General features: G+C 43.1%; 1 protein-coding gene across 5 annotated transcripts in view; it reads left to right on the top strand.

Annotated features, from left to right (window-relative positions):
* Positions 1–12,302, top strand: part of ARHGAP9 (Rho GTPase activating protein 9) — a 45,731-nt gene extending 33,429 nt beyond the window's left edge. For all 5 annotated transcript variants that reach the window (XM_060762987.2, XM_060762988.2, XM_067464242.1 and 2 more), the window contains 8 exons: positions 10–121; positions 738–848; positions 2,347–2,445; positions 2,937–3,014; positions 4,349–4,402; positions 7,282–7,416; positions 8,088–8,193; positions 8,755–12,302. In XM_060762987.2, the coding sequence (XP_060618970.2) occupies positions 10–121; positions 738–848; positions 2,347–2,445; positions 2,937–3,014; positions 4,349–4,402; positions 7,282–7,416; positions 8,088–8,193; positions 8,755–8,941 (882 nt within the window). In that variant the 3' untranslated portion in view covers positions 8,942–12,302. The remainder of the gene's footprint in view (positions 1–9; positions 122–737; positions 849–2,346; positions 2,446–2,936; positions 3,015–4,348; positions 4,403–7,281; positions 7,417–8,087; positions 8,194–8,754) is intronic.
* Positions 12,303–12,380: the final 78 nt, after the last annotated feature.

Genomic DNA, 12,380 nt, shown 5'->3' with positions numbered 1-12,380 from the left:
ACCTTGCAGGATGAAGAAAACCCTCTGGATGAGCCACTTCTTTATCCACTCTCCAGATCAAACAGTGCTGATCTTGTGGATCTCAGTGCTGATGAGGAGGAAGAATCAGGGCTTCCAAAGGGTGAGACATAGGCTTCAAGTTGACTCCTACCTTCAATGTGACTCTGTTGTAGGGTTTTCTTAGGTAAGAAGTATTCAGATATTTTGTCGAAGGCTTTCATGGCCGGAATCACTGGGTTGTTGTAGGTTTTTTTGGGCTATATGGCCATGTTCTAGAGGCATTCTCTCCTGCATCTATGGCAAGCATCCTCAGAGGTAGTGAGGTCTGTTGGAACTAGGAAAATGGGTTTATGTATGTGTGGAATGACCAGGGTGGGACAAAGAACTCTTGTCTGTTGGAGCTAGGTGTGAATGTTTCAACTGACCACCTTGATTAGCATTTGATGGCCTAGCAGTGCCTGGGGCAATCTTTTGTTGAGAGGTGATTAGATGTTCAGATTAGATTAGATTAGATATTCAGATTTTTTCATTGCTTTTCACTGAAATACCCTTATGACCCTAATCCTCCCTGATAAGTCTTCCTTCCAAATACTAACCAGAGTAGCTTCTGGTTAGTATTTGGTGCCTTCATCATGTGCAAAACACATCCTTGGCATAGATGGCAGAGAGAGAATTCAGGCACTAGAACTAAAGCTGAATTACCGGTAACTCATTTTCTTCCTTCCTTCTTCTCATAGCACCTGCTAGTCCTGACAGAGCCTACAAAAAGCGGGTCAAGAGCAAACTGAGACGGTTCATTGCCAAGCGGCCACCATTGCGGAGCCTACAGGAAAAAGGGCTCATTCGAGGTGACTAGCCAAATCGCACGGAGCCATCATAGATTAAGTTTTATTTGGAGGTTGAGGGATGGTTAATGGCTTGGGTAACTGCTCTTGCCCATAATGCTCCTTCTGGTTGCTTTTGGCGTGTTTTTTAAAAAAATAGTTCAAATGGAGTCCTGAAAATGTCTGCCTTTATGCACAGTGGCCCTACACTGAGAACTTTGGTGGCAGGTTCTTGTTTTAGGATCCCCTTCATAGTCACAGAATTTACTCATATGTTTAGGTATATTTTTATATTGCTTTCATTTTGCTTGGTTTGCTTTGTTGATGTATTGTTGTAATTGTATCTGACGGGCTTGGCCTCATGTAAGTCACCCCAAGTCCCTTCAGGAAGATGGTGGCAGGGTATAAATAAATTATTATTATTATTATTATTATTATTATTATTAATTATTATGGTAGTTCACCCACTTTCCCAGCATGCAAGACTGATTTAATTCACCTTCAGATGCAGGGCGGTGAATGGGTGGTAAGTGGCATGAAAGAGGAAATACATCAATTTTATTCTCATTGTGTTTCCTACTTCTCCATTCCTGTTCCATTCTTATTTGTATATTGAATTAAAATACTCTTTTTTTCTGACAACATAGAAATTGTGTCTAATTTTAGGCCTATTTTTAAAAAGATGCCTTATACTTTTCTAATATACATATGTCCCCATACATGTCTGTACACATTTTAATAAAATATGCACATTCTTAGTTGGTCATTTTTAAACTACACCTGGCTTGGTGCATGTTCCCTCCAGCCTTTTTTGGAAACGACGCAGCCATAAGAAACTTCTAAAAGAAGTTGATGAGTTTCACTGGCAAACTCCAGTGGATAGTTTCCCATAGAAATGTGTTTCATTTCCACCCTTGTATAAACCTTCAAGTCACTTGTTGGTTTATGGAGACCCCATTAATTTCAGGGGACTTTTGAATGCTATTATTATTATTTTGTATTATTTCGCATTATTTTGAGGTGTCTGTATTCGCTTATGGGCATTGAATGTTTGCCCTTTTTGTGTGTAAACTGTCCTGAGTCCGCTCAAGGAGAGAGGGAAGTCTATAAATAAAGTATTATTATTATTATTATTATTATTATTATTATTATTATTTTACTGACACAAAAGTACAGTATCTCACAGCCTATATGACCTATATGCTGGATTTCGTATCAAAAAAATCACAAGTCGAACACTTCCCAAGTGTCTAGGACTATGTGATGTATTTTCAAATGATGCGTGCAGATCCAAGTTAGGTGGCCTTTATTATTATTATTATTATTATTATTATTATTATTATTTTGCTAGGAATACTCAGAGGTGGCTTTGACAGTTTTTATTTTCTGAAATAAGGCCTACTGCACCTGTTATTACTTGTTGATTTCCCATCTCTTTCCCAGGCTTAGCTCCCAAGATCAGATGGGATCTGGTTCCATAAGGATATTTAGGGTATTTAAGCTACTTGTTTTTTTTTTTCAGACCAGGTCTTTGGCTGCCGGCTAGAAGCTCTGTGCCAACGGGAAGGGGGCACAGTACCACATTTTGTCCAGCTGTGTGTGGAAGCTGTGGAAGAAAGAGGTACATACTCCCACCTATGTCCAGATGTTGCTGGACTGCGACTCCCAACAGTCCTAGCTAGCATAGTCAGTGGTGACAATTGCTGGGAGTTGCAGACCAATTAACATATAGAGGATTGTACTTTCTCCATATAAAACAGAAGGAGCCCCTAGTGGTGCAATGAGTAAAACCCTTGTGCTGGCAGGATTGAAGACCGACAGGTCAGAGGTTCGAATCTGGGGAGAGTGCGGATGAGCTCCCTCTGTCAGCTCCACCTCCCCATGCGGGGACATGGAGACGCCTCCCACAAAGAGTGTCAAAACATCCGGGTATCCCCGGGCAACATCCTTGCAGATGGCCAATTCTCTCAAGCCAGAAGGGACTTGCAGATTCTCAAGTTGCTCCTGGCACAAAAAAGAAAATCTGAAACAGAACCTAAACTGCGATCTATCCCTTTGTCAATTTTATAGCCTTGAAAGAGATTCATGGTGGGGTCTCTTCCTTTGTTTCAGGTCTGGATGTAGATGGTATCTACAGGGTTAGTGGGAACTTGGCCATTATTCAGAAGCTAAGATTCATTGTTGATCGTGGTGAGTATTTACAGTGTTTATATGAACCAGAAAAAAGGAAGTATTATTGAAATTGTAAAGAAAGATACTATTGATCCTCAAAGTTATCTCATCTATCACCATGATAGTTATCTTTAGGAGAAGTCAGGTGTATTGTTTGAAGGGCAGAGGCAAAAAGGCACTCCATGCAGTCATGCCGGCCGCACTACAGGTGTTTATGGACAATGCAGGTTCCTCAGCTTGGAAATGGGGAAGAGCATCTCTCCGAGAGCTGGTGATGAGTACCGCCTCCAGAGCCGGAAATGAAAGGAGAAGTCTTTGCCTTTATCTGTGTATTTGTGTCTCATTGTATTTCATTGTAACAAGGCACTGGTCAGTTGAAACATTCACACCTAGCTCCAGCAGACAAGAGTTCTTTGTCCCACCCTGGTCATTCCACAGATATATAAACCCATTTTCCTAGTTCCAACAATGACCCATTCCCCCAGGTCTTCTTTTTTAAGATACAATACAAGAGGCAATTTTCACATCACATCACTACCTCTGAGGATGCTTGCCATAGATGCAGGCGAAATATCAGGAGAGAATGCCTCTAGAACATGGCCATATTGCCCGAAAAAACCTACAACAACCCTGTGATTCCGGCCATGAAAGCCTTTGACAATACAAGGCACTGAATGTTTGCCTGTGTCTGTTTATATGGTGTAATCCGCTCTGAGTCCCCTCAGGGAGAAAGGCGGAATATAAATAAAGTGTTAGAATCGTAGAATCATAGAATCATAGAGTTGGAAGAGACCTCATAGGCTATCCAGTCCAACCCTCTGCCAAGAAGCAGGAAAATTGCATTCAAAGCACCCCTGACAGATGGCCATCCAGCCTCTGTTTAAAAGCTTCCAAAGAAGGAGCCCCCACCACACCCCGGGGCAGTGAGTTCCACTAATGAACAGCTCTCGCAGTCAGTTGTTATTGTTGTTATTATTATTTGAAAGTACCTTGGTTGAAATTCAGTTATTAGGCCCAACTAGAATAGAAGCATGAATAGATACTAGAAGCAGCAGAAAAGGGAGACCAGTCTCTACCTGTTTATGGATGGTCTGAGTTTATTCTTTTTGAAAAGTCCAATACTTTTCAGCCTGAAGGTAAACCAATGGCCTTACATATGGGTTGTATTAATAGTTAACAAAGATATATATATGATTTTTTTTCAAAAAAAAAAAGATAGTTCTGGGCCCCAAAAGCACAGGAGAGTTGCATATAGCTTGTTTTTTTGCCTCGTGTGCATCTCCCCTTTCAAAGAGGATTCTGTTTTTTTTAATTTTCTTGTTCTTCTCCATAATGAATGTATTCCATTGCAGAGCGAGCCGTGACCTCAGATGGGCGTTATGTCTTCCCGGAACAACGTTTCCAAGGTAATTTTGAATGGCTGCTGCTTGCCTTTCTCTTTGTGCGATCAACATTTCTGTAACTGTAGTAGTCATATGGAATGAGAAATGCAAAGCAAGCAAGACAGATGATAGATGGCAATTGGGCCAGCTGGTTTTCTGAACACAGCTTGCACATTTTGGAATAATCCGCAAGTCTTTGAAGTAAATGCAAAATTGAGAGGTTTTCTTTTCAAAGGCTCCAAATGACCTGAGCTAGGAGGTTAAAATAACAAGAAATATATTGGTCTAAATGTTGTGAAGAATTACCAGCAGGAGTGAACTGTTTGACAGTGGAACAGAGAGTGGCTGCATATCCACCTACCAGGGATGCTTTATGTACTGGCATAAGGTTTATTTATTTTGTGTCAAAAGTATTGCATAAATGTATAAAACTGATAAAAAATAGAGAGAAAACAAGTATAAAAAATGGGCAACAACGACTGCATTGCCTGTAGCTTTAAACAATTCTTCCTCTGTGCATGAGGCAGGGCGTTGTGGACAAGTATACATATGCGGAGACTGCCAGGTTGTCTTTTGATATGCCCACTCCGCCTCTGAGTCTGTTCAGGGACTTCCAAGTTGCCCATTCTAGTTTTGTCCCTGGAGGAAGACCCTCCAGTTGGGATTTCCTGGTTTAGCTGCCTAGAGGGATACTCTTGGTGTTGCTGGAGGAACATTAAGAGACGTGGTGGTTCTTTTCCTTGATAGCCATAAGGTTGGACAAGATGAGTTTCGAACTTCTGTCCAAGTTTATGATTTCATGGCCCAGGGGGAAGGAAATTCATATACTGATGTTTCAAAGGAGTGCCATTTCTCTCTCTCTCTCTCTCTCTCTCTCTCTCTCTCTCTCTCTCTATATATATATATATATATTTATTTTATTTAATGGGGAATCCCATTTCTGTGGATTTTTTTCTGTCCAAAAATAAGAGGAAATTGAAGCAGGAATTTCAGCCAGCCAAATTCAGTTTGCAGAGGACCACATTAAAATAAATAGAAAAGTATATTGTCTTAGGAAAGTTCCAAACTGGCAGGTTATCTCCAGTATCTATAATATTCATAGAATCATAGAGTTGGAAGAGACCTTGTGGGCCATCCAGTCCAACCCCCTGCCAAGAAGCAGGAAAATTGCATTCAAAGCACCCTCGACTGATGACCATCCAGCCTCTGCTTAAAAGCCTCCAAAGAGGTATCCTCCAACACACTCTGGGGCAGTGAGTTCCACTGCTGAATGACTCTCACAGTCAGGAAGTTCTTCCTCATGTTCAGATGGAATCTCCTCTCTTGTAGTTTGAAGCCATTGTTCTGCGTCTTACTCTCCAGGGCAGCAGAAAACAAGCTTGCTCCCTCCTCCCTATGACTTCCTCTCATGTATTTATACATAGCCATCATGTCTCCTCTCAGCCTTCTCTTCTTCAGGCTAAACATGCCCAGCTCTTTAAGCCACTCTTCATAAGGCTTGTTCTCCAGACCCTTGATCATTTTAGTCGCCCTCCTCTGGACACATTCCAGTTTGTCAACATCTCCATTCAGTTGTGGTGCCCAGAATTGGACACAGTATTCCTTGGGCCTTTTATTATTCTCCTTTTTCCTCTGTCTGAATGAGACGGGACTGGGGCACGACAATCTTTGAGTGGTACCACATTGATGCCGCAGGTGTTGTATGACAGGAAGCCTGAGTTAAGCATTTGACAACTCCACTGGTTCCAGTGTGGAACTTGGGTTTTGCATGACAGAGAGAAACTGTGAAGTTGTTACTTCGTTAATTGAATGCAACCAACTAACAGAATGGAGTGTGCATGTCTTTTCCTCTCATTGAAACCAATGAGATGGAAATTAACTGGTACTGGGACTCTAGTGTTCATTTTAGGGGAAACAAGAAGGCTTGGGTTCATCCACCTGCACCTAGAGAGCTTTCTGCATGCGTAATTGAAGCTCTCTGAAGGCACAGGAGCTTTTCCACTGGTAGAGCTCCTCCCTTCTGGCAGAGCAACACAGAAGCACTTTTCAGAGGCCTTGTCGGTAGCAGCCTGAATGTCATCCATTGAAACCATGGAGTTTTTATGAATGGATTAACTCGTAGAGGACTTATCCCCACTTCCTGTGCTGTTTTAAAACAAGCACAGAACAAGGCTGCAGATGAAACTAGGCTGTGTAGTGCTTAAAATCCACTTGCAAAAGAATGGATGTGAATGGGTTCTGTTGGTTTAACACATGGGACCACCTGAAATCTTCGCGATGTCTTGGACTGCAACTCCCATCAGGCAATATTGACAAGCTGGAATGTGTCCAGAGGAGGACGACTAAAATGATCAAGGGTCTGGAGAACAAGCCCTATGAGGAGCGGCTTAAGGAGCTGGGCATGTTTAGCCTGAAGAAGAGAAGGCTGAGACGAGACATGATAGCCAAGTATAAATATGTGAGAAGAAGCCACAGGGAGGAGGGAGCAAGCTTGTTTTCTGCTTCCCTGGAGACTAGGACGCGGAACAATGGCTTCAAACTACAAGAGAGGCGATTCCATCTGAACATGAGGAAGAACTCCCATTCAGCAGTGGAACTCTCTGCCCTGGAGCGTGGTGAAGGTTCCTTCTTTGGAAGCTTTTAAACAGAGGCTGGATGGCCATCTGTCAATGGTGATTTGAATGCAATATTCTTGCTTCTTGGCAGGGGGTTGGACTGGATGGCCCATAAGGTCTCTTCCAACTCTTTCATTCTATGATAATATGTCCAGTGATTGGAGATTAGGAGAATTAAAGATTGGAATATCTATAAGGCAATGGGTTGTCTGCTATTTCTGCGACACTTGTTTGCTTCTGAAATGGCATGCTGTTCCCTTTGCTGAGTCTCTTCTCTTCCCTCCTTAGAGGAAAGGCTGCAGCTGAGTGACCCACAGTGGGATGACGTGCACGTGATCACTGGGGCCCTCAAGTTGTTCTTCCGGGAGTTGCCTGAACCACTGGTGCCATGCAGTCTCTTTGATGAATTTATAGCTTCTGTCAGTAAGTGCATTTCCCAGTCCTTTGGCCATGCTGTGGAGGACTGACTTTCAAACACCTCCATTTGTCTGAAGACCAACAGGTTGTAGGTTCAAATCCAGGAAGAGTGCGGATGAGCTCCCTCTGTCAGCTCCAGCTCCCTGTGAGGGGATATGAGAGAAGTCTCCAAGTCCCACAAGAATGGTAAAATATTGGAAACATTCGAGCATCCCCATTCTTGTTTTGCAACATCCTTGCAGACGGCCAATTCTCTCACACCAGAAGCAACTTGCAATTTCTCAAGTTGCTCCTGACACACACACAAAACTCTACCCCAGAGAGTTTCACATCCTGCTTGTTCCACAACACATGATCTGTATTAGGATCATCAATAGAATCTCTCGAGCCTTTCTGGCTTCCTGATAGAAACCCAAGACATTCCCCACACCTTTAAATGCGTCATGATATTTTTGTTATTCTTTTGCTTTGTTATGAGTTATTTATTGTTGTATCGTTGTTGTTGTGTTTTTGTTTCTGATGTTTTTGGGCTCGGCCTCTTGTCAGCCGCACCGAGTCCTGCGGGAGATGGTAGCGGGGTATAAATAAAGGTTTATTATTATTATTATTATTATTATTATTATTATTATTCACCCCATTCCAGATCTGAAAAGTCTGCTTATTGCTTTTCCCTACAGAGTTGCCTGACTCCAAGGATAAAGTAGCAAAGCTAGTGGGCCTGATCCAGAGTCTCCCCCAACCGAACCGAGACACGCTGCGTTACATACTGGAACATCTCCGCAAGTAAGGGCAAAGTTTTCATGGACCATTACAGTCTACCAGTGTTCTTGCTAAAGCTGAAGGTATTGGGAAGAAAAATGAGGCCATTTCCTCTCCAAACAAATGTTCCTCCCCCTGATGTGAAGGAAAAAACTTCCAAGTCAGGAGATATATTTCTTGTGTCTGGCACCAAACCCAGAATATATGAAATTATCTGGTTTAGAAACTTTAGCAGGGCAGGGAAGGGAACTGCTTTCAATCTGAGGGTTGATTCCAATTGCAAAGACATTCTTTGAAGTCTCATTCCAATATTGGGTGAGGCCAAGTGGGGGGAAAGGTAATATCAAAAATTCCAGCATATTTTGGCAAAAAGCTCTTACTCTTAGTGAGAAGTATTTTAAACTCCAGAATGAGGGTAGTGAGTGGGGAAGTTCATACGAAAACTGGGGAACCACTCTGTGATGGTCTGTGGTAGGTCTGTGGCTCCAAAAAGGACTCTGGGCCACGGTGTTCCCCATAACTATGCTAGATAGAAGGCCAGATATTGTGGTGGTTCCCTTCATTCTCTCCTTTTACTCCTTTCAGAGTGATGGAGCATTCAGATGTCAACCGGATGACGACACAGAACATTGGCATTGTCTTTGGACCAACGCTTCTGCGACACGAGCGTGACTCCGCCAGTCTAGTAGAAGGCATGGTGTACCAGAACCAGGTGGTGGAGATGCTCCTCACTGAATTTCCTAACATCTTTGCGACCCCAGGGACTGAATGACTTTGCTGACACCTCTCTCAGGTGTTGATGGTTTAATTTGAAAGGTCCAGCAGATTTAGCCCTGGAGCTAGCCCTGGCTTTGCATAGCTCTGCTCAGGTTACAGTTCCGTTGGGTGTATGGTGCCTTGAACCTCTGCAGGATTATACTCCAGGATTTTTAGGATGAATCAAATTTAGAAACTGGTGCGAGCCAGTGAAAGGCTTCTGGCCCTAAATAAACTTTGCAATCTGTGGCGTAATTGAGCCTTCCCAAGCATGCCTGATGCAAAATGAAGAAAGGGACATGATGGCCAATGGTGTGGCTAAGGTATGGAGTACAGTTAACAGAAATCTTTGGAATTATGAGGCTACCTGCTAACCCTGTTCCTCCAGTACCCTCCATCTGCCCTCAATTGTTCTGCATTCTGTCTTTCCTTTCTTGCTGACCATTAAGTTCTCTGTTGACGAAGGCTTTCATGGCTGGAATGACTGGGTTGCTGTTAGTTTTCTGGGCATGTTCCAGAAGCATTCTCTTCTGACATTTCACCCACATCTATGGCAGGCATCCTCAGAGGTTGAGGGGTCTGTTGGAAACTAGGCAAATGAGGTTTATATATCTGTGGAATGTCCAAGTTTGAAGAAAGAACTCTTGTCTGCTTAAGGCAGGTTATTTATTTATCATGTCAGGAGCAAACCAAACAGTTGTATTGCATTTTTTAACAAACAAACAAACAAAACACAAAGTTTGCAAGCTTGGTAGTTGATTAAATGTCCTTTGACGAGTAGCTGGCCACTTGGAGTGCTTCTGGTGTTGCTGCAAGAAGGTCCACCATTGTGCATGTGGCTGGGCTCAGGTTGCATCACAGCAGATGGTCTGTAGTTTGCCCTTCTCCACACTCGCATGTCATGGATTCCACTTTGTAGCCCCATTTCTTAAGATTGGCTCTGCATCTCATGGTACCAGAATGCAGTCTGTTCAGTGCCTTCCAAGTCGCCCAGTTTTCTGTGTGCCCAGAGGGGAGTCTCTCATTTGGTATCAGCCATTGATTGAGGTTCTGGGTTTGAGCCTGCCACTTTCCAGCAAGGGTCTCTGTAGATCTTAGAAAATTATTTCTTGATTTAAGACATTGATGTGCTGGCTGATACCCAAACAAGGGATGAGCTGGAGATGTCTCTGCCTTGGTCCTTTCACTATTGGTTGCATCTTCCCAATGGATGTCAGGTGGTGCAATACCGGCTAAACAGTGTAATTTCTCCAGTGGTGTAGGGCGCAGACACTTTGTGATAATGCGGCATGTCTCATTAAGAGCCACATCCACTGTTTTAGTGTGGTGAGATGAGTTCCACACTGGGCATGCATACTCAGCAGCAGAGTAGCAAAGTGCAAGGGCAGATGTCTTCACTGTGTCAGGTTGTGATCCCCAGGTTGTGCCAGTCAGCTTTCGTATGATATTGTTTCTAGCGCCCTAATCCATCCTCGAGCCAGGTGAGAATGTTGCAATTGGCCACCTTGATTAGCACTGAATGGCCTTGCAGCTTCAAAGCCTGGCTGGTTGCTGCCTGGGGGAATCCTTTGTTGGGAGATGTTAGCTGGCCCTGATTGATTCTTGTCTGGAATTCTCCTGAGTTTTGAGTGTTGCTCTTTATTTACTGTCCTGATTTTAGAGTTTTTAATACCGCTAGCTCGATATTGTTCATGTTCATGGTTTCTTCCTTTCTGTTAAAATTGTCCACATGCTTGTGGATTTCAAAACTCTAAAATCTGTTGATGCCTGCCATAGATGTGGGTGAAACATCAGGAGAGAATGCTTCTGGAACAAGGCCATACAGGTCAGAAAACTCACAGCAGCCCATTAAGTTCTCTCCTTATCTACTGGCACCTGGGAATTAGCTATCTCATTTGCCCTGTCTTTATACCATTCTGAACTAATGTAACTGCTCATCAGTGCAGTCTGAGGCAGAATGGAAGCACCTGCAGGACTATGGATCCAGCAAAGTTGCACTCCCATATGAGGTGCGCTAGGAATCATGTCTCTAGGACAGAATGGCAAAATGCTTCCACATCAAACCTCTGACTCTCTTTCTATGGCCCTCAAGCCCTCCTCCCATTTATTTTTCAGGCAGAAAGAAAAGTCAATTGCTATAATAAAGGACTGTAGGATTAACAGTTTTACTTAAAACACCCCATCATCAGAAACAACAGGAAACTGCAACTAGATGTTACTTCCAATTATAATTTGTGGCTGATTTTTGCCCCAATTTGCCGCTGCTGCTGTCATTCACCCCTACTTTATAGCATATCTATTCTGAAGGTGCTTCCAGATGGGACCTTTTTTGCAAAGTCTCTCTGCAAATTGATGGGGTTTTACCCCAGGGATAAGAAGCCCCCAGTGGCACAATGGACTGAAGACTAACAGGTCAGAGGTTCGAATCCGGGGAGAGTGCGGATGAGCTCCTTCTGTCAGCTCCAGCTCCCCTTGCAGGGACATGAGAGAAGCCTCCTACAAGGATGGTAAAACATCAAAACATTCAGGCGTCCCCTGGGCAACATCCAATTCTCTCACACCAGAAGCAACTTGCAGTTTCTCAAATCGCACACACAAACAAACCCAGGGATCTGGATGTTAACATCTTCTACACATAGCCTTGTTATGTTTTCCATTTGTTATTACTCCACCATCTGCCCATCTTTTAAGATGGATGGAATAGCTGAGCTATGCTTTTCAAGTGTTAGCTTTTTTTATAGAAACTGTCTGCCTGGAGGCATCCTGGAAAAGTAAGGCTATTTTGAAACTTCCAGGGTGACTTTGAGAGGACTTGGGAACTTGGGAACTTTGGCAGAAAAATTTATCATGGTTTATGTTTTATAACGTTACAGATATATAGCTACCTAGTAGAGATACTAAGAAAACCTGTGAATTGCAAAGGTGTGTAGCTGGGCATTGGCAAAAGTGTCCTGATGTGGATCACTACCCCCTTGCTGGTGTCTTACTGTGCTTCAGTCCCAGTGTGTATTGGTCCCTTTGCCAGTTTCCCTGTGTAGTAACATTGAGGCAGCCCCTTGCTGAATATAAACTTCATGAAATTGTTCAGTCGCGTTTCTTGCAGACATAGTCTGCTTCTCCCAGTGAATTCCATCCTATATATTTTTGAATTTTTTGTGGTGGGAAATACCTCGTTGTCTTCAGCCACTGTTCTCCCAGCTCCCCAGTTTGGAGCTGCTTTCAACATGGAACATGTTGCCTGTTGTAGCTCTTTGAATCTCCTAAGTCGTAATTTATGACACACAATTCTTGTACACTGTTATCTTGTCTTTCTCAATGACTTGTAGTTGGCAAAGGGAAACACGCAATAAAGAACTATTTCCAGATGGTACATTCTATCTACAATCTAGGACTGAATGTTTTGCATCCTTTAGAGCAGGGGTCCTCAAACTAAGGCCCGAGGGCCGAATACAGCC

This window comes from Anolis sagrei, chromosome 2, assembly GCF_037176765.1.
Source record: "Anolis sagrei isolate rAnoSag1 chromosome 2, rAnoSag1.mat, whole genome shotgun sequence".
In the NCBI taxonomy this organism is placed as follows: Eukaryota; Metazoa; Chordata; class Lepidosauria; order Squamata; family Dactyloidae; genus Anolis; species Anolis sagrei.
The sequence above is the reverse complement of the archived record's forward strand: the minus strand, read 5'-3'. Positions and strand labels throughout refer to the sequence as shown.